General features: G+C 57.2%; 1 protein-coding gene across 3 annotated transcripts; it reads left to right on the top strand.

Moving 5' to 3' along the window:
* Positions 1-4: 4 nt before the first annotated feature.
* Positions 5-27,877, top strand: LOC116949658 (protein tweety homolog 2-like). Of its 3 annotated transcripts, XM_076072361.1 has the most exons (16): positions 5-672; positions 705-833; positions 2,320-2,498; positions 14,376-14,487; positions 15,666-15,958; positions 17,170-17,265; positions 17,716-17,788; positions 20,251-20,323; positions 20,809-20,864; positions 21,386-21,478; positions 22,117-22,209; positions 22,317-22,459; positions 23,005-23,112; positions 23,999-24,238; positions 24,938-25,013; positions 26,173-27,877. In XM_076072361.1, the coding sequence occupies exons 2-16, from the start codon at positions 708-710 to the stop codon at positions 26,260-26,262; spliced, it is 1,851 nt and encodes a 616-aa protein (XP_075928476.1). In that variant the 5' UTR covers positions 5-672; positions 705-707; the 3' UTR covers positions 26,263-27,877. The 3 variants fall into 3 exon arrangements, with proteins under 3 accessions (XP_075928476.1, XP_032823103.2, XP_032823105.2); XM_032967212.2 differs by having other exon boundaries at positions 5-833; XM_032967214.2 differs by lacking the exon at positions 23,005-23,112 and having other exon boundaries at positions 6-833.
* Positions 27,878-27,881: the final 4 nt, after the last annotated feature.

The raw sequence follows: 27,881 nt of genomic DNA, 5'->3' as shown, positions 1-27,881 counted from the left end.
CTCTCACTCTCCCCTCTCTCCCTGCCCCCTCTCGCTCCGCCTCCTCCGTGTCCGCTCCGCCGCGCCCCGCGTTCTGAGATTGCGCGCGGCGCGCCTCCACTCGACACTCGCGACCAGAAGAACCACTACCACCAATAACGACAACCACCACCACTAACGACAACCACCACCACTAACGACAACCACCACCACCACTAACGACAACCACCACCACTAACGACAACCACCAACAACAACAACCACCACCACTAACGACAACCACCACCACTAACGACAACCACCACCACTAACGACAACCACCACCACTAACGACAACCACCACCAATAACGACAACCACCAACAACAACCACCACGTCGACCACTGCAAGGACGGGCACAGACGGGAGACACCCACGACAGCTCCGTATCCTCCGGACAACCACCAACAACAGCAACCACCAACAACAGCAACCACCAACAACAGCAACCACCAACAGCAGCAACCACCAACAGCAGCAACCACCACGGGGTGCGAGCGGTGGACCCCTCGACACCGGGGTCCGGCAGGGATTGTGACTTGGGGTGGGGGGGTCTTGACGCACACAGGAGGGTCCTCGTATCGAGCGAGGGGGGTCTCGGACTGAGCAGGGATGTCTATGACTGAGAGGACCTAAGAGCGAGGGGGTCCCCGCATCGAGCGAGCGAGGGGGTCCGGGGGGACCCCGCTATGGCCACTCCGCTGACCTACACCCCGCCTGCCTGGGCGCGCTGGTTGCACGGCGCCCCGCACCTCTCCCTCTCGCTGGGAGCCGCGCCCCGCGATTTCGCGCCGGGCCAGGGCGCCTACCAGCAGGTGAGCACCCAGCGAGGGGACACGCAGGGAAGGGGACACGCAGGGAAGGGGACACGCAGCAAGGGGATACCCCGCATGCAGCACATCTCGTGGTGCCCCTCGCCCCACTGGTGGCAGGGTGAGTAGATATACTGGGTGGTAGGTGCTGGGTGGTAGGTACTGGGTGGGTGGTGCTGGGTGGTGGGTGCTGGGTGGTAGGTGCTGGGTGGTAGGTGCTGGGTGGTAGGTGCTGGGTAGGTGCGGGGTGGTGTATGTGCTGGGTGGTAGGTACTGGGTGGTAGGTGCTGGGTGGTAGGTGCTGGGTGGGTGGTGGTAGGTGCGGGGTGGTGTAGGTGCTGGGTGGTAGGTGCGGGGTGGTGTAGGTGCTGGGTGGTAGGTGCTGGGTGGTGTAGGTACTGGGTGGTAGGTGTGGGGTGCAGGATGCCTCTATCTCCTCCCCAGTGCTGATGTTTAAAACACAACAGTAGGCTGAGTAGACTCTAGGGAAAGGCCCTGGACTTGTGCAAGATGTAGTCTACATCGCTGGGAATCAAACTCGGGTGTTCAGGGTGGTGGCGCAGTGCGATGATGAACCTGCAGTGCACCACAACGCTTCCCACACCCAGACACAGCATCTCACACACACACAAAGACAAAGATCCCCCATATACCCTCTACAGACTGTAGGGGCAAGTGCTGTTAGCGAGCACCTATGAAGACCGGAACGGTACACGAAGGGGTGGGTGGCCAGCACCACGCCCGAACGCCTTTGTCTCCCTAGTGGCAATGTTTGCACACCGCACCAGGTACTCATTTGAGGCTGAGTCGACCTAGGGGAGGCCCGGGACCGGTTCAGATAATCGTCACTGGTATTGGCCGTGAGCGGGAATCGAACCCGGGTCGCCAGGTTCATAGCGCAGCGCGCTAACCGCTACACTGACGTACACACACACACACACACGTACACACACACACACGTACACACACACACACGTACACACGCTCGTGTACTCACAGGAAGGTACCGACACGAGCGGCGTCCCCCAGAGCCCCATTGTGTTCCGTTCCGCCTCCTGTGTTTGTTGGACACAATGCACGGGACCCCAACGAACGGGGGCCCCGGTCCCAGCCCCGTCACGGACCCTGCCAGATGGGGTGAGGGCTGGCAGCGACTACACACGCGGCTGACCCCAAATCCCTAAGACCCGACCCACGCTTTGTGAACCCTATAACCGTACAACTCTAACGCCTTCAACGTAGACAAATGCTCTCAAAGTCCCCCTAACCCTCTGAACCCAACCCTAACTCCTAAACCGAGACCTACGACTCTAAACCCCCGAAACTTTGGACGATGGCTCGAGTCTCGGCCCAGGTGCCCCCGCGACAAACTGGAGCCGAGTTCAGCGCAGCGACACCGGCGCTGCCAGCTCCCGGCTGCCACCCGAACCCCCGACACCTTCCGGAGTGGTGATAACGCCGTCCACCTCACACAGCGTCCCTCCCCTAGGCGCTGGTGGTGCTGGCCGGCGCGGTGGTGGCGTGCCTCGCGCTCAACGTGCTGCTGCTGCTCCTCTACCTGTGCTGCCTGTGCTGCTCGCGGGCCGGCGTCGGCGGAGCGCCCAAGCAGCGCTCCAGCAGCGGGAGCCGCGTCGCGTGGGCCACCGGCTCGGCCGCTCTCCTCGCGGGGTGAGCGCGCCACTTAATGCTCGCTCGTTCGCTGGTTCGCTCACTCGCTCGCTCACGAGAAGACAGAGGCAAGGACCCCCCCCCCCCCCATTCACAGAGGCTGCTGGGGCCGAGTTGATCTATGGGAGGCCCAGGACCGGTTCAGATTTTCATCGTCGATGTTGGCCGTGAGCGGGCATTGATCTCGGGTCGAAGGTTTTTGTTGCACGGTGCGCCAACCACACGCACACACACACACACGCGCGCGCGCACACACGCACCCAGACACACGCACCCAGACACACGCACACAGACGCACACACGCACACAGACACACACACACGCGCACACATGCACCCAGACACACGCACCCAGACACACGCACACACACAGACACATACACACGCACCCAGGCGCACACGCACGCACTCAGGCACACAGGCACACACACACGCACATAGACACACAGGCACACACACACGCACCCAGGCACACACACACACACACGCACCCAGGCACACACAGACACACGCGCGCACGGACGCACCCAGGCACGAGCACCACAAACACACGCGCATGTGCGTCTGTGTTCTTGTGGCATGAGTTGATTTGCACCCGGTGTCCCGGCGTCGCGTTGAACATTATTGCAGCACACTGCACAATCCTTGTGGACCTACGCTGACTGAAAGACACTCGTGTGTCTGGGTTTGATTTTGGACCTCATGAAACCCGGACCTCACAAGGGCCGAGAATCGGTGTCCATCTGTGGGTTGGGGCGTGGGGGGGGGGCTTGATAGCGGGGGGGGGGGGGGGTTGAGTGCCCGAGCCGGTCATTATGGATCGGAGCGCCGCGGTGTGGCGATGCTGCTGTGGTCTCGCCCAATGGACTTGAGATCTTCTAGCGGACGCACCATTGATTAATTGTCCATTAGCGCCGCGGCACGTCATCCCCATGATCTCGCGGAACCAAATTTAGCCGCCCCATCGTCCCGCAATCTCCTCCGCCATTCATCCACCTCCGCCATTCATCCACCCCGGATGAATGACGGAGGATGTTGGACCGATTTGCTTTTGACATAACGAGAGTTCGTAGCTTCGCGCGGGAGTAGGAGGAAAACCGGAGGACCCGGAGATAACCCCTCTACGGCCAGGTGAGCGGCTCGCAATCAGAAGGACTGCGAGTCCTGTGTGGGGGTTGACTCGGCTCACGATCATCCCTCCCTTCTGGGGTCGAAAAATGTTGTTACCACCTTTGTGAGGACGTCAACAGCGGTTGTTCTATATTTAGACCTCCCCCCCATCCCGCCATAGGAATGTGGAATTTACACCGCTGGCTCTGCAGCACGGTTGTGAACAGGAGATGAGCACAAGTGCCTCAATGCTCAATAGAGCAGCAAAACCTCTTTGATTTCCTTTCAGGGCCGAATAACCACAGTCGGGCTCTCTGAGTGGGTGCCCCCGTGACCCCGGTGGTGTTGTGAACCCTGGCGGTGGCGAGGTTGTGAACCCCGGGTCTCGGGGCACTATCGGCGCCGGGTTCCGTTGGAGCTGCGCGAAGCGTTTGTTTCTAGGCGGTTTTTTTTATGCTTGGAGGGGGGCGATATTTCGTGGCGAATTTGCGAGGAGAGGAAACCACGAGACGTAGTTTCCTCTCCACGGCGAGACGGCGCCCGGCGACGGCGCTGAGTCGTCACGGAGAGAGAGAGAGAGTGGGAGGGAGTGGGAGGGAGTGAGTGTGAGAGTGCGAAATAATGAGAGTGTGGGAGTGTGGATTGAGAGTGTGGGAGTGAGAGGGTGAGTGTGAGAGTCGGTGAGGAAGTAAGAGTGGGTGTGTGTGTGTGAGAGTACAATACAATTTGGGGGGAAGGGAGCTTCTCACTTTAGTGCGGTAGGAGTCCTTGTGGTAGTGAGGGGGCCCTGTGGTAGTGGGGGGCCCTGGGGAGGGGGGCTTTGGTAGTGGGGGGCCCTGTGGCGGTGTGAGGCCCTGTGCCGGTGGGGGGCCATGTGGTAGTTGGGGACCCTGTGGTAATAAGGGGCGCTGTGGTGGTGGTGGTGAGGGCCCTATTGCAGTGGCTGAGGGTATTATGGGCGTGGGTAGAGGTCCAAGGGAGAGAGGGCATCTGTGGAGAGGGATGTGGTATGGCCGAGGATTTGAAGCGTGGGAGGAGAAGTGGTTGAGTTGTGGCCGGGTAGATGAGGTCAGAGCGCTGAGCTGGCACTGCTGGGATCCGAGATGCGGTCCGGGGTTGAGCCGCCCACTGCAATTAAACGGGGTTCTCGATCGCAGCGAGCCCGGTCAACAGTGACTCATCTAGAGACCCACAGACAACACCATCGTGACCAATAGGATCACAGAGACCCATAGACTCATATAGAGACCCACAGACTCACATAGACTGAGTTGTGATTAAACCGGATTCTCTGGTGTCGTGAGTTGATGGTCTCAGCCTGGTCACCAGTTACTGCACAAGCAAAAAAAATCACGTCACTTTTGGTCCTGCACTTAATCTGGCAAATTCCAGCTGTGACAATTTAAATATCGGTTTGACCATCACGCGATTATGAGCAGGGCGGGTGGACAAGCGCTGCCCCTACTACTGTGCGGTGGACCAGGTGTCACTGTGCAGAAGGTGATCTCAGACGTAGCTCTGCGGTGTCTGCTTCCGCGCGAGGTTTTTCAATGGGTCTCCAGCTCGCCGGAAGGGGTCACGGCGCGCGTGGGAGATCTGGTGGCCACGTGGGGGCCACGTGGGGGCCGCGTGGGGGCCGTGCTGCCCTCCTGGGCCCGTCCCTCCTCTCCGCGGACCTCCCCTGGCGAGGAGTGAACATTCCTGGGTCCTAGACGAGGCCCTGACATGTGGCCAGACTGGGCCAACGAGTACGAGAGCGAGGGAGTGTTAGTGTGTCGGTGTGTGTGTGGGTCAGTACCGGATTATCCTCGTAGCAAAGGTAGTATATGCTACGGGCATCGCACTTGCAAGGGCCCCGCGCGAAATGCTTTCAAGCTATCAATTCCGTATTCTTTGGGTCTTTCTGTAAAGCCACGTAGATAGAAAAAAGAATCAAAATAATAACAATATCACGACGTTTCGATCGGTTCAGTGATTCTGCACTTGCTCTATTACTATAGTACTATACTGCCTTCGACTTTTATGAACGACTATGTGTTTAAGGTTAGCGATTTGTCGTATTATCCGGCTGTATAGCAAATGAAAAAGTACAATTACTTTACTATGCAAGTAAAAAAATGTGTTTTAATATTTATGCGTTTTTTTATATTTAGGACCCCTTAATAATATGTGCTACAGGCCCCGCACTAGCTTAGTCCTGCACTGGTGTGGGTGTGTGTGTCTGTGTGTGTGGTAGTGTATCGGTGTGTCTGTGTGTGTGTCTGTGTGGGTGTGTGTCTGTGTGGGAGTGTATCAGTGTGTGTGGGTGTGTGTGTGTCTGTGTGTGTGGGAGTGTATCGGTGTGTGTGTCTGTATGTCCGGGAGTGTATCGGTGTGTGTGTGTGTGTGTCTGTGTGTGGTAGTGTATCGGTGTGTGTGGTAGTGTATCGGTGTGTGTGTCTGTGTGTATGGGAGTGTATCGGTGTGTGTGTGTATGTGTGTGTGGGAGTGTATCGGTGTGTGTGGTTTGTGTGTGTGGGTTTGTGTGTGTGGGGCGAGGCAGTGTCGTGGTTAAGCGCTAAAAACCCACCGACCTGAGTTCAATTCCCGCTCAAGACCAACAACAGTGACGATTATCTGCACCGGCCATGGGCTTCCCGTGGGTCGACTCAGCCTCAAATAAACACCTGGTGCTGTTTGTAAACATCTCCATTAGGGAGACAAAGGTGGCCGGGCGTGGTGCTGGCCACCCACGACCTTGCATCCCATGCCGGCCTTCAATAGGTGCTCGCTAACAGCACTTGCCCCAACAGTCTGTTGAAGGCTACACGGGGGATCTTTTCCATTTGGAATTCATGTTAGAGTTGAGGATTTAACTTTGGTGGTGGTGGTGCAGTGACACTCATGATATTGAATTCCAGACACCCCTCAGTTCCCACCCTTCACCCGCCACCCCCCGAGTGAGCATCAATGTGTCTGGGAGAGTGATGGTGTGAGTGCACGTGGAGTGCGAGTGTGTGTCGGTGAAAGAGGGCGTGTGGGATGGTCTCTGTGAGCGATTATGGCGCCTCCACGCGGGCTGCTCTTTGTCCCCACGTGGGCTGGTCTGCTCAGAGAAGACATCTCGATGGGCGTCGGTCAAACAAAGGACATCCGGTGTTGTGTATTGTTGTTGTTGTCGTGTGAGTGGTGTTGGGCTCAGCTGCAGGTGTCAGCCCCTCCCACCACCCACCACCCACCCAGCTCCTGTTCCTGCCCCCCCCCCCCCACTTTTCCCCACCCCTCACTCCCCTTCCAGGAATTCTGGCAGCTCCCGGCCAAAGAAAGGGACGAGAATTCTACTGACAAAGTGTTGCTGTGTGTGCAGCGATGTGTGGGGTCATCGGGAGTGTGAGAGAGAGAGAGAGAGTGTGAGGGGGTGTCTGTGTGAGGGTCTAAGTGAGAATGTGTATGGGACAATGTAAGGGTGTGTGTGTGTAGCGGAGAATGTGAGTGTGTATGTGTGTAGGGGAGATTGTAAGGGTGTGTGTGTAGGGGAGAGTGTGAGTGTGTGTAGGGGGACAGTGTAAGGGTGTGTGTGTGTAGGGGAGAGTGTGTGTGTGTAGGGGGAGAGTGTGAGGGTGTGTGTAGGGGGAGTGTGTAAGGGTGTGTATGTGTGTAGGGGGAGTGTGTAAGGGTGTGTATGTGTGTAGGGGGGAGTGTAAGGGGGTGTGTGTGTGTGTGTAGGGGAGAGTGTAAGGGTGTGTGTGTGTGTAGGGAGAGAGTGTGAGTGTGTGTGTAGGGGAGTGTATGTGTGTAGGGGGAGTGTGTAAGGGTGTGTATGTGTGTAGGGGGAGTGTGTAAGGGTGTGTATGTGTGTAGGGGGGAGTGTAAGGGTGTGTGTGTGTAGGGGAGAGTGTGAGTGTGTGTGTGTAGTGAGAGAGTGTGAGTGTGTGTGTGTAGGGGAGAGTGTGCGTGTGTAGGGGAGAGTGTAAGGGTGTGTGTAGGAGAGAGTGTGTATGTGTAGGGAGAGAGTGTGAGTGTATGTGTAGGGTGAGTGTGAGGGTGTGTGTGTAGGGGAGAGTGTGAGGTTTTCTCAGCCTTAATTGATTACCCAGTGCACTGTAAACGCATTAGCATCGGGAAGACAAAGGCGGCCTCAAGAGGCGCTCGCCAACATCACTCGCCCCAACAATGTGTGAAAGCTACACGGGGGATCTTTGTCGCTGTGAGTGTGAATTAGGCTGCTGTGTGCGCATACGTGAACAGAATCGTACTGACAATGTGGCTCTGTGACACACACACTGAGTGGGTGTGTGACAGAGCGTGTGTGTGTGTGTGACAGTGTGTGTGTGTGACAGAGTGTGTGTGACAGTGTGTGTGTGTGTGACAGTGTGTGTGTGTGACAGAGTGTGTGTGTGTGACAGTGTGTGTTTGACGACACTTCACGTGGCCTCAAGGTGCACATAGCCTGGCACAAGCGTCGTGGTGACGTCACCGCCACTTAGTGGCGAATGGCGGTTGTTGTTGTTGTGTGACGATTATCTGAACCGGTCCCGGGCCTCCCCTAGGTCGACTCAGCCTCAAATGAGTACCTGGTACGGTGTGTAAACATCGCCACTAGGGAGACAAAGGCGCTCGGGCGTGGTGCTGGCCACCCACCCCCTCGTGTACCGTTCCGGCCTTCATAGGTGCTCGCTAACAGCACTTGCCCCTACAGTCTGTTAAGGCTATACGGGGGATCTTTTGATCTTTTTTTGTGTGTGTGACAGAGTGTGTGTGTTTGTTGTGACACAACCCCCTACCTCCTCGCAGTGCCGGACGGGCAACTCTGTCGTGGACAGTGCTGTGGGGAGAGGGCCAATTCCGATTGGCCCTCTCCCCTCACGGCGTCTGTGACCACCACAGTGGCTAAACGGGGGCTCTGGACGGGTGCGAGGGGCTGGTAACCACTCCACCTTCAAAAAATTACCATGAAACCACGACTTAAATATATAACTAATAAGCTTGTGCTGGAGGCCCCGGGGGGACAGGCGTCTATGACGTCTCCTGGCCAAACCCCAATTGGCGGAGCCAGGAGATTAAATCTCTATCGTCGGAGCTCCTCCAGAAACAACGAAAAGCCCCTTCGTGTGGCCACGTGGAATGTTCGAACGCTCACTGCGGAGGAGAGGCTGCCACTCCTCTGTCGGGAGCTGGACCGGTACCGCCTGGATCTCTGTGGCATTCAGGAGGTCCGGTGGACTGGTTCTGGCTTCTGCCATCATGAGGGGTGGACAGTCCTCTACTCGGGGCAGCAGACTGCCAAACAACAGGGTGTGGCTCTTCTTTTGAACAAAATAATGAGGGGTGCGTGGGAGCGTGGCGGTGAGGAGTGGGAAGCTGTAAGCCCCAGGCTACTTTGGGCTCGCCTTCCCATCAACCGGAGGCGAGGAGTGGTGGTCGTGGTTACTTATGCACCCACCGAAGACGAACATCCGTGGAGGGATGCAGGCAAAGCCGATGAGTCAGATTCCTTCTATGACCTCCTGTCACAGGTGCTGGCTAAAGTGGCCCCTCGGGATAGAGTCATCTTGTTGGGTGACTTCAATGCCCGAGGTGGTCATGATGCTGGCACCTGGTCTGGAGTGATTGGAGGGCATGGGCCAGATCAACTCAATAACAATGGTAAGAGGCTGCTAGATTTTTGTGCAGCCCATGGGCTTGTAATTACCAACACGCTGTTCCGGCATCGGCCCATCCACACAACATCATGGATACATGCCGGGTCCAAGCAAGAACATCTGCTAGACTACATAGTGACGGACCAGCAGATGCGAGCCCATGTCCTTGACACTAGGACCTACCGTGGAGCTGATCTGCCCTCTGATCATCGACTAGTCATTTGTAAGATGCGCCTGCCATTCTTCCACTCCGGTGGCGGGTGTACACCCAGGACCCCATTCCAACCTAAAGTGGCCTGGTCTCAGTTATCTGATGAAAGTTGCAAGCGAGAATTTCATCATCGCTTGCGGCTGGGGTTGGCATCGTCCCCCACTCCTCCTGATGTCGAGGGTAAATGGGCGAGGTTTTGGGACTGTGACTCATGCAGCTGCAATGGCTGCTTTGGGTACGCGGTTCAGACCTCCCCAGAAACCCTGGCTGACAGAGGAAGTGTTCAGGATAGTTGAGAAAAAGCGACAGGCCCACTGTCATTGGCTACAGAATCCCACGACAGAGAATGAGAAGGCTTACCGCAGCCTTCGCTCAGAGGTTCGGAGAGCCGTGAGGCGCTGCGAGGATGGGTGGTGGTCGCGGGTTGCTGAGGAGATGGAGTCTGCCTCAGTGGCCCACGATCACAAATCTCTATTTAACTCCATCAAAAAAGTAACCTGCAGCACCACACCTATTACCAACATTAGGGGAAAAAACGGTGTTCCAATCTCCGACCCCCAGGAACAGGTTTGCAGATTTGCTGAGTATTTCTGTGAGGTCCTGGGGGAGGGGAAACCCCTCAGCCAGGAACACATCATGGCACAAAGTGGGGATGACCCTGCTGAGGCTGCGGTGCCTCAAATATTGGAAGAAGTCACCCACTGTGAATGGCTGGCTGAGATGCCATCTGTTGAGAAAGTACTGAAGGCGATCCGGAGTCTGAAACCAGGAAAGGCACCAGGCAGAGATGATTTCCCAAGTGAAATGCTGAGGGAGGGTGGCGTTTGTGCACAGACTGCCCTATATGACATCATAACAACAGTCTGGACCACTGGACGGGTTCTGCATGATTGAAAGGATGCCCTGGTGGTCCCCCTCTTTAAGAAGGGGGACCGCACAGACTGTAACAACTACAGGGGCATCTCACTCCTCAGTGTGCCGGGAAAGGTCCTGGCAAGGATTATTCAACATCGCCTTACCAGGCACGCTGAGGAGAGGCTTGCGGAGCCCCAATGTGGTTTCATAAAAGGGCGGTCCTGCACAGATGCCATATTTTCTGTCTGTCTGCTACAGCAGAGGTGTAGGGAATTCCAACAAGACCTACATCTCTGCTTTATTGACCTGGTCAAGGCCTATGATACCATCAGTAGGTCTGGGCTCTGGGTTGTTCGTGCTTTTGGAGTCCCTGACCCCCTGCTCACGATCATTAAGGACCTTCATGATGGTGAGCGGGTCCGGGTAAAACTACGTGGCCGGAAGTCAGAGCCGTTCCCTGTACACCTTGGGGTGCGACAGGGATGTCCTCTGGCTCCCACATTATTTAACATCTATTTTGACCACGTAGTTCGTGAAGCCTTCAATAGCTGTACCGGGGTAATCTACATTTGGCACATATATAATGGGAGGCTGATCGATGCCCGGGTGTGGTCAAGGGATGGCTCCCTATTGCTCAACCACGTTATGTATGCCGATGATTTGGTAATTGCTGCTCATTCAGAGGAGGAGTTGGAGACGCTGCTGCTGAGACTGGAGCGTGCCACTAAGAGATGGGGCCTTAGCCCCACCAAAACTAAGCACCTGCCTGGGTATTTTGTACCATCGGACACTCCACCCCCACAACTCCCAATCGGTGATGGGGTAGTTGTGGAGAGAGTGGAGAGTTTCCCATACCTGGGCAGTGTGCTTATGACCGGCTCCAGTTTAACAGCAGAGGTCTTACTCCGAATCAGTCGAGCGGCAATATATTTTCATCAGTTGCGTAACGCTGTGCGGAAGCTACCTGGTCTGTTGCTCCGCACTAAGCTTCAGGTCTTCTCGGCCACGGTCATTCCCTCCCTTCTCTACGCTTGCTAAACGTGAACCCCCTTAATGGAACATCTTCGCCGGTTAGGAACATTTAGGCTAGCCTGCCTACGATCCATCCTGGGTTTAACCAGGCTGAATTGTGTGAGGAGCTCACAAATCTTTGAAAGATCTGGGCAAGGTCCCATCGGTGAGCTCCTCCGGCAGCCAAGGCTGCGTTGGCTGGGTCATGTAGCCCACATGCCCAGCCACCGCATGCCGAAACAACTTTTGTTCGGCCGGATCGAGGGGGCTAAACGGGCGCGGCACCGGCTAGATAAGAGATGGAGTGATGTGGTACAGGAGGATGTGGAGCTGAGTGGACTTGCCGATGACTGGTACCAGCGGTGTCAAGATCGGCCTCTGTGGAGGAGGTCGTGAAGGACGCTACTGGGCAGTTGGAGGCAGTCGCCCTCCAACAACAACGGAGGGCGGAGGAGCGACGCTCACAACAACGAGCGGAGCGCCGGGTGCCTAAAGCACAGCAGGTTGGCACAGTAGGGGGCACAGGTGGTGCATCAGCCAGTCATCTCAGTCAGTCGACCCGTGGCACCTGGGTCTGCCCCGTGAATCTCCTGCCAGCGGGCGTTCGACACTTCACGTGGCCTCAAGGTGCACATGGCCTGGCACCAGCGTCGTGGTGACGTCACCGCCACTTAGTGGCGAATGGCGGTTGTTGTGTTGTTGGGTGGGGGAAGGATAGTGCAGTGGGGGGCACACTGCGCTACGAATTAGGGCTGAACGATTTGGGGAAAATATCTAATTGCGATTTTTCTGACAGAGATTGCGATTTGATTTGCGATTACATTTTTTAAGTCAAGCTTCAGTGCAATATTCGCTGTGTAATAGATTTAAAACATGTGATGGAGCATTACTGCTCTATATATTCAAATGCAAGGATGAGAACTTAAAATATATGAATTGCTTCCAACATGTATTTATTAAAAATAATTTAATTGAAATAGAACAATCAAACATGGAACAATTGTTAAGTTAAATAAAGTTTTGAAAATAAAAAAGAAAACACATCCAATAAGAAAGTAATCGGACTTTTCAAATCGCAAAAAATATGCAGCCTTTGCGATTTGCTAATCGCATTGTTTGAAATTGCGATTTCGATTAGAAATCGATTAATCGTTTAGCCCGACAGTACGAACCCAGCGGACCCCGAGTTCGATTCGAGTTCACGGGCGTTATCAGCGACGAATATCTGAACCGGTCTTGGGGTCTCTCATCTAGGTAGACTCGGTCCGAAATAAGTGGGCGGTGTGGAGTGTAACACGTGGCTTTGTGGTAGTGTGGAGTGTAACACGTTCCTTTGTCTTTGTGTCAGTGTGGAGTGTAACACGTGGCTGTGTGTTAGTGTGGTGTGTAACACGTGGCTGTGTGTTAGTGTGGAGTGTAACACGTGTCTTTGTGTCAGTGTGGTGTGTAACACGTGGCTTTGTGTTAGTGTGGTGTGTAACACGTGGCTGTGTCTTTGTGTTAGTGTGGTGTGTAACACGTGGCTTTGTCTTTGTGTGGAGTGTAACACGTGGCTTTGTGTTAGTGTGGAGTGTAACACGTGTCTTTGTGTTAGTGTGGTGTGTAACACGTGTCTTTGTGTTAGTGTGGTGTGTAACACGTGGCTTTGTGTTAGTGTGGTGTGTAACATGTGGCTTTGTATTAGTGTGGTGTGTTACACGTGGCTTTGTATTAGTGTGGTGTGTAACACGTGGCTTTGTGTTAGTGTGGTGTGTAACACGTGGCTTTGTATTAGTGTGGTGTGTAACACGTGGCTTTGTGTTAGTGTGGTGTGTAACACGTGGCTTTGTGTAGTGTGGTGTGTAGCACGTGGCTTTCTGTTAGTGTGGTGTGTAACACGTGGCTGTGTCTTTGTGTTAGTGTGGTGTGCAACACGTGGCTGTGTGTTAGTGTTAGTGTGGTGTGTAACACGTGGTGTTGTCTTTGTGTTAGTGTGGTGTGTAACACATGTCTTTGTGTTAGTGTGGTGTGTAACACGTGGCTTTGTGTTAGTGTGGTGTGTAACACGTGGCTGTGTGTTAGTGTTAGTGTGGTGTGTAACACGTGGCTGTCTTTGTGTTAGTGTGGTGTGTAACACGTGTCTTTGTGTTAGTGTGGTGTGTAACACGTGGCTTTGTATTAGTGTGGTGTGTAACACGTGGCTTTGTATTAGTGTGGTGTGTAACACGTGGCTTTGTGTCAGTGTGGTGTGTAACACGTGGCTTTGTGTTAGTGTGGAATGCAACACGTGTTCATCATTTCCTCCCTCCGAGTGAACGGACGAATCCGTGGGAAACGGGAGCCTGAACCCGTGACCTCGGCTCATCCAGCGGCGATGGTGATGATGGTGGTGGTGATGCTGATGGTGGTGATGTTGGTGTTGTTGATGATGGTGATGATGTTGTTGTTGGTGATGATGATGATGGTGGTGGTGATAGATGTTGATAGCGTGATGGTGGTGATGTTGGTGTTGATGATGGTGGTGATAGATGTTGATGGTGGTGATGTTGGTGTTGATGATGGTGATGATGATGGTGATGATGGTGGTGATGGTGGTGATAGATGTTGATGGCGTGATGGTGGTGATGTAGGTATTGTTGATGATGGTGATAATGATGGTGGTGATAGATGTTGATGGTGTGATGGTGTTGATGTTGGTGGTGATAGATGATGATGGTGGTGATAGATGATGCTGGTGTTGATGGTGTTGGTGGTGATAGATGGTGATGGTGGTGATAGATGTTGATGGTGTGATGGTGGTGATGTTGGTATTGTTGATGATGGTGATGATAATTATGGTGGTGATAGATGTTGATGGTGTGATGGTGGTGATGTTGGTGGTGATAGATGATGCTGGTGGTGATAGATGTTGATGGTGTGATGGTGATGACGTTGGTGGTGATAGATGTTGATGGTGTTGATGGTGGTGATGTTGGTGGTGATTGATGATGATGATGGTGATATATGTTGTTGGTGTTGATGTTGATGGTGTGATGCTGGTGATGCTGGTGGTGATAGATGTTGATGGTGTTGATGGTGGTGGTGGGTGCAGGGTGGCTGTGGGTTTGGGTTTCTATGGAAACGGGGAGGCGAACGATGGCGCTCAACGCTTCTGTCACGCGCTCAGCAGCGCCAATGGCACCCTGCACACAGCAAACAGCCTGGTGAGTAAGACTCACCACACTCACCACACTCACTCACCACACTCACCACACTCACTCACCACACTCACTCACCACACTCACTCACCACACTCACTCACCACACTCACCACACTCACTCACCACACTCACCTCACTCACTACACTCACCACACTCACTCACCTCACTCACCACACTCACCTCACTCACCACACTCACTCACCACACTCACTCACCACACTCACCACACTCACTCACCACACTCACTCACCACACTCACCACACTCACCACACTCACCACACTCACCTCGCTCACTCACCACACTCACCACACTCACCGTGCTCACCACACTCACCTCGCTCACTCACCATACTCACCACACTCACTCACCTCACTCACCACACTCACCTCGCTCACCTCGCTCACTCACTCACCACACTCACCACACTCACCACACTCACTCACCTCACTCACCACACTCACCACACTCACTCACCACACTTACCACACTCACCTCACTTACCACACTCACCTCACTCACCCCACTCACCACACTCACCTCGCTCACTCACCACACTCACCACACTCACCACACTCACCTCACCTCACTCACCACACTCACCTCACCTCACTCACCTCACTCACCTCACTCACCACACTCACCTCACCCACCACACTCACCTCAGTCACCTCATTCACCAAACTCACCACATTCACCACACTCACCACATTCACCACACTCACCTCACTCACCTCACTCGCCTCACCTCACTCACCTCACTCGCCACACTTACCACACTCACCTCACCCACCACACTCACCTCAGTCACCTCATTCACCACACTCACCACATTCACCACACTCACCACACTCACCACATTCACCACACTCACCACATTCACCACACTCACCACATTCACCACACTCACCACATTCACCACACTCACCACACTCACCACATTCACCACACTCACCACACTCACCACATTCACCACACTCACCACATTCCCCACACTCACCACACTCACCACATTCACCACATTCACCACACTCACCACATTCACCACACTCACCACATTCACCTCACTCACCTCACTCACCACACTCCCCGTGCTCACCACACTCCCCGTGCTCACCACACTCCCCGTGCTCACCACACAGCCTCCCCTCACCTCACCACCTCTGCTCACCCTCCTCCAGGTGCTGAGCACCCACGGCAGCGTGGGGGGCGCCGTCATGCAGGAGATGGAGCGGCTGGGCGAGGTGTTTGGTGGGCGCAGGGATCTGCTGTCCCACCTGGACGCGGTGAGGGGCCACGCGCTCACCCTCACCGCGGCGCTGCCCTCGCTCCCCACGGGGGGGGTCTTCTCCCCCGCGGGGGGCCCCGGGTCCCCCTTCCTCCCCCTTGGTGGTGGGGCGGACCCCGCCATAGGGGCCCCGCTACCCTCTCTGCAGCAGCTGTCGGAAGCCACCGCGGAGTTTGAGGGCTACAGGTGAGGGGACGGGGGGTGGGGGGTGGGGGGTGGGGGGTGAGGGTGGGGGGGAGGGTGGGGGGGTGAGGTTGGGGGGGGGGTCGGGGGGTGAGGGGGTGAGGGTGGTAGGGGAGTGAGGGTCGGGCGGTGAGGGTGGTGGGGTGTGGGGGCGAGGGTGGGGGGGTGAGGGTGGGGGGGTGGGTGAGGGTCGGGGGGTGGGGGGTGAGGTTGGGGGGGGGTGAGGGTCGGGGGGTGAGGGTGGGGGGGTGAGGGTGGGGGGTGAGGGTGGTGGGGTGTGGGGGTGAGGGTGGGGGGTGAGGTTGGGGGGGGGGTGAGGGTGGGGGGGTGAGGGGTGGGAACTGAGGGGGTGTCTGGAACTCACTATGAGTGTCAATGCATCACCTCCACCACCACCACCAAAGTTAAATCCTTAACTCTACCATCAATTCCAAATGATCCCCCGCATAGCCTTTAGCGGCCTGTTGGAGCACCTATTAAGGGCCGCCGGGCCACCTTTGTCTCCCCCAGTGCTGATGTTTTACACGCCGCACCAGGTACCCATTTTAGGTCGAGTCAACCTCCGGAAGTCCAGCACCGGTTCAGGGAATCGCCACCGGTGTTGGTGGCCGTGAGCGGGAATCGAACTCGGGTTGGCGGGTTCGCAGCGCGGCCCCCCTAACCGCTGTGCCACCGTCCGCCACGTCACAAACAACCACTGTCGACACCACAAACAACTCCACCAACGAGTCAGCAACATCGGAACAAACAAACAACAACAACAACAACACGACGAGCAGCAACATCCCCCAGTCACGTGGGGCCGATCTCTGCAAACTCAGCTGCAATCGATACAGATCCATTAGTGGGGGGGGGGATCATTGAGATGGGATGAGGTGGGAGGGGTCACGGGGGTAGGAATTGCGGGGGGGGTTGGGACTCGACCTGCGGTGCTTCTGGTGTGCTGCTCACGTGCCGTGATGGAGTAGTGGTGTGGTGCGGTGTGGTACTGGCGGTACGGTGCTCGCGGTGTGGTGCTCACGGTGTGGTACTGGCGGTACGGTGCGGTGCTCGCGGTGTGGTGTGGTGCTCACGGTACGGTGCGGTGCTCGTGGTGTGGTGCGCTGCGATCACGGTGTGGTGCGGTGTGGTACTGGCGGTACGGTGTGGTACTCGCGGTGCGGTGCTCATGGTGCAGTGCGGTGCTCACGGTGCGGGCCGGTGTGCCCCTGCAGGTGGCCGGGCACGCTGCTGCTGCTGCTCGCCCAGCTGTTCTCCTGCCTCCTCGTGCTGCTGGGCATCGCCACGCGCGCTCCCTGCTTGCTCATCTCGTCAGTAGCACGGGGTCCCCACGGGGGTCTCACGGGGGTCTCACGGGGGTCCCCACGGGGTCCCCACGGGGGTCTCGCAGGGGTAACATGTGGTCACACGCAGATGGAGGCCCATGGGGGTGTCCTACAAGGATCTCAGAGGGTCTCGCAGGGATCTCACGTGAGTCCCACGAGGGTCCCACGGGGGTCCCACGGGGGTCCCACGGGGTCTCGCAGGAGTCCCACGGGGGTCCCACGGGGGTCCCACGGGGGTCACAGAGGAGCTCACAGGGGTCAGACGGGGCTGCCACAGGGGGTCCCGTGGGTGTCCTACAGGGGGAGGGGATTGGGGTAGAGGGATGATGATGGGGGGGGGGGGTCCCTCACAGGGGCTATATCGGCGTTGCTTCCCTGCGTAGTAATGCGAATCTTGACGAAGGCTTCACGGGAGACCTTTGTCTTCCGTGCCAGGCTGACGGTGTTCGCCTCGCTCTCCCTGCTGCTGTGCTGGGCGTCGCTGGCGTTCGAGCTCGCGCTCGGCGTGGTGAGGACGGGCACTCACCGCTCGCTCATCACTCACTCACCGCTCGCTCACCACTCACTCACCGCTCGCTCACCACTCACTCGCACTCTTCCCGCTCACTCTCACCCGCTCACTCTGACCACTCTCACTCACCGCTCGCTCGCACTCTCACCGCTCACTCGCACTCTCTCACCGGTCACTCACACCGCTCACTCACACTCTCACACCGCTCACTCACACTCTCACACCGCTCACTCACACTCTCACCGCTCACTCACACTCTCACACCGCTCACTCGCACTCTCTCACTGCTCACTCTCTCACCGGTCACTCACACCGCTCACTCACACTCTCACCGCTCACTCACACTCTCACACCGCTCACTCTGACCACTCTCTCACCGCTCACTCTGACCACTCTCACACCGTTCACTCGCACTCTCACCGCTCACTCTGACCACTCTCACCACTCGCTCACACTCACACCACTCACTCGCACTCTCACCGCTCACTCTGACCACTCTCACTCACCGCTGACTCACACTCTCACCGCTCGCTCGCACTCTCACCACTCGCTCGCACTCCATCACTCGGATTCACTCTCACTCACTCTCTCCCTCACACAGACCCCTCCTTTGACCCTAGAGGCTCTCAGAACCGGAATGTTGAGGTGGAGAGACCCAGACGTTCATGTCAATCGTCGTTGTTATTCGTCATCCTTGTTATTTCGCTCGTCCACACCGCAGAGAGCCCCACCGAGTCTCTAGGCTCGTTTTGTCAGAAGGGTCCTGCCACGTTTTCGCAGCAGTTGGACGATGCTGCTGCTGCTGCTGTGTGATCCCAACCCACTAATTTGCGAGTGACCTTTCAGCAGTGGGATATTTGGGCGAATGCCGGCTTACAGTGCGTGCTTGCATTTAGTTACGGGAGGAAACCGGAGAATCCTGATGAAACCCCATGCAGAACAGGCAGATGGCGGACAACCTTCACGGAGAAAGTCGCCCGGTTTGGGAATGGAACTCTGCAAAACCTCTTGCTGTGAGGCGCGCGTGTCAACCACTGCAGTGCCTCCTTGCGGACTTGAAAGCAGACAGGGACACCCTGACACTGCACAGGCAGGGAGGGGGGATGTGTGTGTCGGGTGTATCCGTGTTGCGTGTGCGTGCGTGATCACGACAAACAACAACAACAACGCAGCGAGGTGGCACGGGTGGTGCATCTGTCCAATCATCTGAGTCGCCCCATGGCACCTGGGTCTGTCCCGTGACCTCCTTGCCAACAGCGAGCCTTCCACACTTCACGCGACGGCCTCCAAGCGCACCTAGCCTGGCACAAGCGCTGTGATGACATCACCACCACTTGGTGGTGAAGTGCGGCCGTTGTTGTTGTTGTGTGATTGTGTGTGTGTGTCGTTGTCTTGGTGACCGTGTGTGTGTGGTTGTCTTGGTGACCGTGTGTGTATGGTTGTCTTGGTGACCGTGTGTGTGTGTGTGTGGTTGTCTTGGTGACCGTGTGTGTGTGGTTGTCTTGGTGACCGTGTGTGTGTGGTTGTCTTGGTGACCGTGTGTGTGTGTGGTTGTCTTGGTGACCGTGTGTGTGTGTGGTTGTCTCGGTGATCGTGTGTGTGTGTGTGGTTGTCTCGGTGATCGTGCGTGTGTGTGGTTGTCTCGGTGACCGTGTGTGTGTGTGTGTGGTTTTCTTGGTGATCGTGTAGTGTGTGTGTGGTTGTCTTGGTGATCGTGTAGTGTGTGTGTGGTTGTCTTGGTGACCGTGTAGTGTGTGTGTGTGTGATTGTCTTGGTGATCGTGTAGTGTGTGTGTGGTTGTCTTGGTGATCGTGTGTGTGTGTGGTTTTCTTGGTGACCGTGTAGTGTGTGTGTGATTGTCTTGATAATCGTGTGTGTGTGATTGTCTTGGTGATCGTGTGTGTGTGATTGTCTTGGTGATCGTGTGTGTGTGATTGTCTTGGTGATCGTGTAGTGTGTGTGTGATCGTCTTGGTGATCGTGTGTGTGTGTGGTTGTCTTGGTGATCGTGTGTGTGTGTGATCGTCTTGGTGATCGTGTGTGTGTGTGGTTGTCTTGGTGACCGTGTGTGTGTGATCGTCTTGGTGACCGTGTGTGTGCTGGGGAGAGGTAGTGTAGCAGCTAGCACGCTCTGTGCTACGAACCCGGCGACACGGGTTCGATTCTCGCACATGGCCAACACCAGTGACGATTATCTGAACCGGTCCTGGGCCTCCCCTAGGTCGACTCAACCTCAAAATTAGTGCTTGGCACGGTGTGTAAACATTGCCACTGGGGAGACAAAGGCGGCCGGGCGTGGTGCTGGCCACCTACCCCCTCGTGTGCTGTGTCGGCATTCATAGGTGCTCGCCAACATCACTTGCCCCTACAGCCTGTTGAGGCTATAGGGGGATCTTTGTCTTTGTTGTTGATTGTGCGTGTGATTGTGATTGCGTGTGATTGCGCGTGCGTGAGCTGCAGGGCGTTGCGGACTTCTGCGTGGCTCCTGACCAGTTCATCGTGAACGTGAGTCGCCAGGACCGCGCCAGCAAAGGTGTGCGCTCATCCCTACACTCGCACACACTCACTGCCACACACACACACACCTGCATATCTACACACGCGCCAGACCTCCTACTCCTGCCCGGATGCTGATGGTGGTCATGGTGGCGGTGGTGATGGTGGTGGTGATGCTGATGGTGGTGATGGTGGTGATGGTGGTGGTGATGCTGATGGTGGTCATGGTGGCGGTGGTGATGGTGGTGATAGTGGTGGTGGTGATGCTGATGGTGGTGGTGATGCTGATGGTGGTCATGGTGGCGGTGGTGATGGTGGTGATGGTGATGCTGATGGTGGTGATGGTGGTGGTGATGCTGATGGTGGTGGTGATTCTGATGGTGGTGATACTGATGGTGGTGATGGTGGTGATACTGATGGTGGTGATGGTGGTGGTCATGTTGGCGGTTGTGATGCTGATGGTGGTGGTGATGCTGATGATGGTGGTGGTGCTGTGGTTGTCTGCGTGTGTCTCATCTGCAGAGCTACTGGACTATTACCTCTACTGTCCTCCAGGCGTTGGGAACCCCTTGCAGCAGGTGAGGGATGGGTGAAGGATGGGTGATGAGTCAGGGTGAGGGATGGGTGAGGGATGAGTCAGGGTGAGGGATGGGTGAAGGATGGGTGATGAGTCAGGGTGAGGCATGAGTTAGGGTGAGGGATGAGTCAGGGTGAGTGATGAGTCAGGGTGAGTGATGAGTGAGGGATGGGTGATGAGTCAGGGTGAGGGATGGGTGAGGGATGAGTCAGGGTAAGGGATGGGTGAAGGATGGGTGATGAGTCAGGTTGAGGGATGAGTCAGGGTGAGTGATGAGTGAGGGATGGGTGATGAGTGATGACTCGGGGTGAGTGATGAGTGAGGTATGGGTGATGAGTGAGGGGGTGAGTGATGAGTGAGGGGGTGAGTGATGAGTGAGGGGGTGAGTGATGAGTGAGGGTGATCGGTGAGTGAGGGTGAGCGGTGGGTGAGGGCGAGTGGTTGTGAAGGTCAAAGGTCAGAGGTTGTGCTCCTCTTCTTGCTCAAAACCTGCCCTCCTCCCACTCCCCTGCTGCCCCCCAGGATCTCACCGCGAGTCAGAAGGCTCTGTCAGCCGCACAGGGAGAAGTCCAGGGGCTCCTCGCCGCATCTGCCCGAGACTTCCCTTCTGCCCGCGTGAGCAGCACTCGCCCTCACCACCACTCGCCACCTCTCACCACCACTCGCCCTCACCACCACTCGCCACCACTCACCACCACTCGCCCTCGCCACCACTCGCACACAGACGAGTATCAACCAGGCTCTACCCTGCTCGGCTTCAAGGATCCATCGAGATCGAGCGCACGCTCCGAGTGGCCGCGTCTGTGCGTTCGGAGTGGTGCAGCAGCGTTTCACAACGGGTAACATCGCTGGCAAATTAAACGTCGGCTGCTCTTCGGCCTAACCTTGGTCGACTCAGCCTTCAGGTGTACCTGGTACGCTGCGTAAACTTCAGCACTGGGGAGACAAATGTGGCCGGACGTGGTTCTGCCCACTCCCTTACCTCATGCGTCGTGCCGGCCTTCATAGGTGCTCACTGCCCTGGTGTGGTGGTGGGTGTGGTGGTGTGCGCGGTGGTGTGTGGTGCTGCATGTGGTGTGTGTGCCGTATGTGTGTGCGTGCGGTGCGTGTGGTGTGTGTGCCGTATGTGTGTGCGTTGGTATGTGGTGCTGCGTGTGGTGTGTGTGTGTGCCGTATGTGTGTGCGGTGGTATGCGGTGCTGCGTGTGGTGTGTGTGCCGTACGTGTGCGCGGTGCGTGCGGTGCGTGCGGCAGAGACAAGTATTGAACCTACAAGGGGAGCTCAACGGCACCGAGACTCAGCTGCATCTCCTCACAGCCCTCCTCGACTGCCGAGGCCTACACAAGGTCTGGGCCTTCCCCATGTTATTACTGTGCGTCGGGCCAAGATGTTCCGCCACCCCTCCTGGGCTATCCAGAAGCCCCTCTCACTTCTGCCGTGTTGCCGCCTGTAGGACTACGTGGAAGGGCTGCACGGGTTGTGCCGGGACGGGCTCTGGGGGCTCCTGCTGCTGGCGCTCGGCTCCGTGCTGGCGGCGCTGGCGTTCAACGCGGTCGTGTGTGCTGCCCCGCGATCCTGGCACCGCGCGGGCAGCAGGTGCGGGCACACCGCACCCACACCGCACCCACACACTCCATCCTGTCACTGACTCACACACGCACGACAGCTGCCACCTATAAGCGGTGGAGCCGTCACCACAACCCTCCTGCCAGGCCAGGCGCACTTGCACACCGACGTGCGCACAACCAGGTTGCCCTTACCCCCCCCTGTGCCTTGGGGGACTTGACCCCCCTCCCCATGCCCCCCAAAAAATGGACTCCATCCTCCCGCCGTGCCATCGTGTCTCATGAGATGACTCACACCTCGTCTTGTCTTTCTGCTCATCTGTCTCCTCCCCCTCATCCCTGTCCTCGTCCGCTTCACGACCTTGTCCACTCCGTCTCCCCGTCTCCACGGTGCTCGTTTCCCCATCCCGGAAACCCTGTGTCCCCTTTCCGCATGTCTTTGTACCCCTATGTTCACATGTCCCTATACCCCTGTGTTCCTATGTCCCGTGTCCCTGTATCCCCATGTCCCGTGTCGCTGTATCCCGTATTCCTCTGTCCCGTGTCCCTGTATCTCCGTGTTCCCGTGTCCCCCAGTCTCCCCTCTAAGCTGTCGTGGGGGGATGAGTTCAGCCCGGATGCGTCTCCATCCCCGCCCGTGCCCTCTGCCCCCTGCGACTCGGAGTACGCGACCCCCAGCGCAGGGTAAACCCCGGGGACCTGGAGTCACGCGGAGAGGCGTGGGGAACGGAGCTCCAGGCATGGGGGAGCGAGCGAGCGGAGCGGAGCTAGGCCCCACCGGCCGGGCCACGCGGCCGGCTCTTGCTGGGCCGTCAGACCCACACGGCAGAAGCCGCGGCGCCCTTAGCCCGGCCGCATCAAGGTCGCGAGGTCACGAGTGTCACGAGTGTCACGGAACCGGGGAAGAGGAGACGGTCTCCTGCCGCTGCTGCGACGGGAGTTGAGGGACGCGTCGTCGTTGAAAAACAAAAATCACGGCAGAACATTCTAAAACAGCGACCCGAGGTTGGGATAGCGCAGGTCTGAGCCAAGCGCACGCGAACCTTCGCCAATTGTGCTCAAGATTGCCGCCCTCCAGTCCTATAGTGTAGGGCAGGGGAGTCGGGGACGTAGCAGCCGTGGCTGAGCTGCACGGCCCGAATCATGGCAGCACCGGGGAGGAACAGGGAAAGGGCACCTGGGGCCCACGCGGGTGGGGGGGGGGGGTACAGGGGGGACCTGGGGGAGCAGAGGATCCGGGACGGTTGTTGCGGCGTGCCCACCACCACCGGCCAGTGGGAAGAATGCGGCGGCCCGAGACCGGCCTTAGGTCACCGCGTATGTTGCCGGTGCGGCAGGGCGGCCCACGGAACCGGGGGTCACAAACCACCAGGCCGGCCCCCTACCAGAGGCCGTGGAAACCAAAAACACCACGTGGCCTCGGGATACGGAATCTGTTCCTGCCCCTTGGGTGTACAACCGGGGTGTGTGTTTAGGGGGATGGTGCGTGTGGGGTGCGTGTGTGGTGCGTGTGTGGTGTGTGGTTCTACTCACCGTGGTTGGGGTGCTGGTGTCGGCGCGGTCCCTGTAGGCCGCGGGACTGCGACGATTACGACGACGACGGCGACGAAGAGGTGTGCGCGGGCGCCAGGGGGGACCCCTTCAACCCGCGGGCGTCTCGGAGGCGGGGCCCCGGACCAGGGGGGGGGCCTGCCCCCCTGCGCACAACCTTCCCCGGCCTCTACAGCTTCCCCGGGGGCAGCCTGGGCAGCCTGGGCAGCGCACGGCCCCCTTCGCAGTCCGTCACCAACGCACCCATCTCCGAGTACATGTGAGTCCGAGTACGCGTGCGAGTCCGAGTACATGCGAGTCCGCGGCGGGGGACTCGTCGACAGCGGGTGGAGGGAGAGGCGTGGAGGGGTGGCGCCGTGGTTAGCGCGCACCGCACCACGAACCTGGTTTGATTAGCAGCCAGCGCTTAACACCAGCGGTGAGCGAGATTTGAACTGGTCCTAGGCCGCCCGCTTCACCAACCTGCACTGACCAGCGTGGTGAAGCATGGTAAAAAAAAAACCTCAACCGGCAGCGTCCAGAGGTCTTCATCCAGCAGTGGATTGGCAAAGCTAGTGGTGGTAAGGGGTGGATGTTCAGAGTGGAGTGTTAGTTGGGGTTAGTGCCTATTATTGCAGGTTATCGTGGTTGTCGTGGTGGTAGTTGTGGTTATAGTGGTGGTTGTAGTGGTGGTTTTACTGGTTGTGGTTATGGTGGTGGTTGTAGTGGTGGTTGTAGTGGTGGTGGTTTTACTGGTTGTGGTAGCTGTGGTTATAGTGGTGGTTTTAGTAGTGGTTATAGTGGTGGTTGTAGTGGTGGTTGTAGTGGTGGTGGTCTTACTGGTTGTGGTAGCTGTGGTTATAGTGGTGGTTATAGTGGTGGTTGTAGTGGTGGTTGTAGTGGTGGTGGTCTTACTGGTTGGGGTGGCTGTGGTTATAGTGGTGGTTGGCGTGCTGTCGTTTCTCTTTTCGGACGTCAGGAACCAGAGCGCTGCGTTTGGGAACCCGCGCTACGAGAATGTCCCACTCATCGGACGCCACTCACCCCCACCCTCCGTGAGCATGGGGACACGGGGACGGGGTAGACACGGGGACAGGGTGGCACGCGGACAGGGTGACAGGGGGACAGGGTAGACACGGGGACAGGGTGGACACGGGGACAGGGTGACACGGGGACAGGGTTGACACAGGGACAGGGTTAACACGGGGACAGGGTGGACACGGGAACAGGGTGGCACGGGGACAGGGGGACAGGGTAGACACAGGGACAGGGTGACAGGGGGACAGGGTGGACACGGGGACAGGGTGGACACGGTTGACACGGGGACAGGGTGGACACGGGGACAGGGTGGACACGGGGACAGGGTGGACACGGGAACAGGGGGACAGGGTAGACACGGGGACAGGGTGACAGGGTGGACACGAGGACAGGGTTGACACGGGGACAGGGTGGACACGGTGGACACGGGAACAGGGGGACAGGGTAGACACGGGGACAGGGTGACAGTGACAGGGTGGACACGAGGACAGGGGGACAGGGGGACAGGGTGGACACGGGGACAGGATTGACACGGGGACAGGGTGGACACGGGAACAGGGTGGCACGGGGACAGGGGGACAGGGTAGACACGGGGACAGGGTGGACACGGGGACAGAGACACAGGGTAGACACGGGGACAGAGAGACACAGGGACAGAGAGACACTGAGACAGAGAGACACGGGGACAGAGAGACACAGGGACAGGTTAGACACAGGGACAGAGAGACACGGGGACAGAGAGACACAGGGACAGAGAGACACGGGGACAGAGAGACACTGAGACAGCGATACGGGGACAGAATAGACACGGGGACAGAAATACATGGGGACAGAGAGACACGGGGACAGAGAGCCACAGGGACAGGGTAGACATAGGGACAGAGAGACACGGGGACAGAGGGCCACAGGGACAGGGTAGACACAGGGACAGGGTAGACACGGGGACAGAGAGACACGGGGAATGGGAGACCACAGGGGACATGGAACAGGAGATAGGTACCACAGACGAAGGGACGCAGACAAGTGGAGTGGCAGACGGCGATTACGTACACATGGGGATGCAAAGACGCGGGAATTGGGAGGCATGGAAACAGGTGAACATGAGCAAAGGTTCTGTCCTGTGGGATCAGGAGGCCTCACCGACCCCCCACATTCCCCCCCCCACCCCGCCCCCAGTACTCCCCCCCTGGGGGCCCGGACAGCTCCACGCCCGTGACCACCCGGGGCTCCATGCGACACCAGGTGCCACGCACGGCGCTCACCTAGGGGCCAACCAGTGTGGAGACACCCAGAGCCTCTTCCGCCCGGAGCTGCCACCTACCTGAAGCACCCCCCCCCCCCCCCGCAGTTCCAGTAAAATCACTTTGATGTCCATCATCTCAGCTGCCTTCTGAGCCAGTCTTCCCAGCGGCATTTGTTTTAGCAGCACAAAACCCCCAGAACCGGCTTCACATCCGAGCCTCGCCCTGTGCACCGCGGGGCCGCGTTACGCACAAAATGCCGAAGAGCAAAGTGGCAGCGTTGTACGCCATCGTGGACGCATCGTCATCCCATAGTAACGTCGACATGCGCGAGCGATGGAACGTGTGAGCCGGGGTTTTTTTTTAAATGTCAGTATGCCCATATATATGCCTACCAGTGCTGTGTAGTAATATTATTGTTCTTGACGTTTTGAGAACGATGCATTTAGCCGGGAAAGCCTCATCCCGAGTCTCTAGACCCGCTTTTTGGGAGAGTGCTGCCACGACAACGGGATGTCTTGGCCATGCGCCGTGGCGTTTTTTTAGCGTTTGTTTCGGAGGAAACCGTAGATGGGTCGTTACAAAGCCGCTCGCTGTGCTGGCAATTCAATCTCCCCCCCCCCCCTTGCGAGCGCACTGCACTGACCAGGCGCTGCGGCTGGCGTACTCTCTGGGAGCAGGCACGTTCACGGACACGCGTTCACGGCAAGGTCGGTGCGGGTGGACAGCAAATTCACCCGCGCAGCCGAGGAGCTCTGCGCGTTCCCACCTGCAGTGTGCTTGCAACTACGCCTAACCGTGTGTTTACTAACCAACCCATTAACTTGTAGTAGGGACCAGGCGATAAGGGAGCCCTGTGTGTACTATATTGTATGTATGTATATCGATTTGCAGGGTGGGTGGGAAGTCACTATACCCCTGGATAGAGCGCCTCCTATTATTTCTGGTGCAGGTCAGAGTTTAGGGACTTCCTGCCCACCATGTGAAGTGCACAAACCAGGGGTGGCTGGACCAGGGATGGGATAGATGCACTAGACCAGCTCCCCTAACCCCAATCTCTAATCCGTAATCCCAAACCCCCCCCCCCCCCACCACTGACTCCCAGGCACATCCTGCAGCCTTAGTACCGAGTTGACCGCCTATCCAGGCAAAGACCTGGACAGTGCGGGAATTGGCATCCACCTTCTGGTGGCAGGAGTTGAATTGTACGGAGATCCCACCTCTGAACTTACCGCAGGTTACCACTGCACAGGTTTGAGCAACATGTCCCGCGTTTGATTTGGGGGGGGGGCGGGGGGGGGGGTAAAGACCGAATTGAGGTTCACAACTGAAGTTGGAAAAGTGTAATTTCCCCGCAACTCTTGCTTCCTGCGATTGCATCCATTGCTCCGTATCACAGGCTGGAGGACCTGGTGGAAGTTGTGCAGAATTTGTTTCACACCCCTCCCCCCCACCCCATTGTACGCCTTGCTGCACAACAAAACTGTGCCGCGTTTGGCCAGATTTTTAGGGTCACGTGGGTTGTCACAGCAATGGAAAGATATTAAAAGGACACGCATTTTTAAACAAAAATGTTGCCGCATGACCATGTTTAACAAAACAAAGTGTTTACCGTCTCTATAAAGGTTAATGGCTCAGTTTTTT

Source organism: Petromyzon marinus, chromosome 37, assembly GCF_048934315.1.
Source record: "Petromyzon marinus isolate PM22_M1 ecotype Great Lakes invasive population chromosome 37, UKy_Petmar_22M1.pri1.0, whole genome shotgun sequence".
In the NCBI taxonomy this organism is placed as follows: domain Eukaryota; kingdom Metazoa; phylum Chordata; class Hyperoartia; order Petromyzontiformes; family Petromyzontidae; genus Petromyzon; species Petromyzon marinus.
The sequence above is the reverse complement of the archived record's forward strand: the minus strand, read 5'-3'. Positions and strand labels throughout refer to the sequence as shown.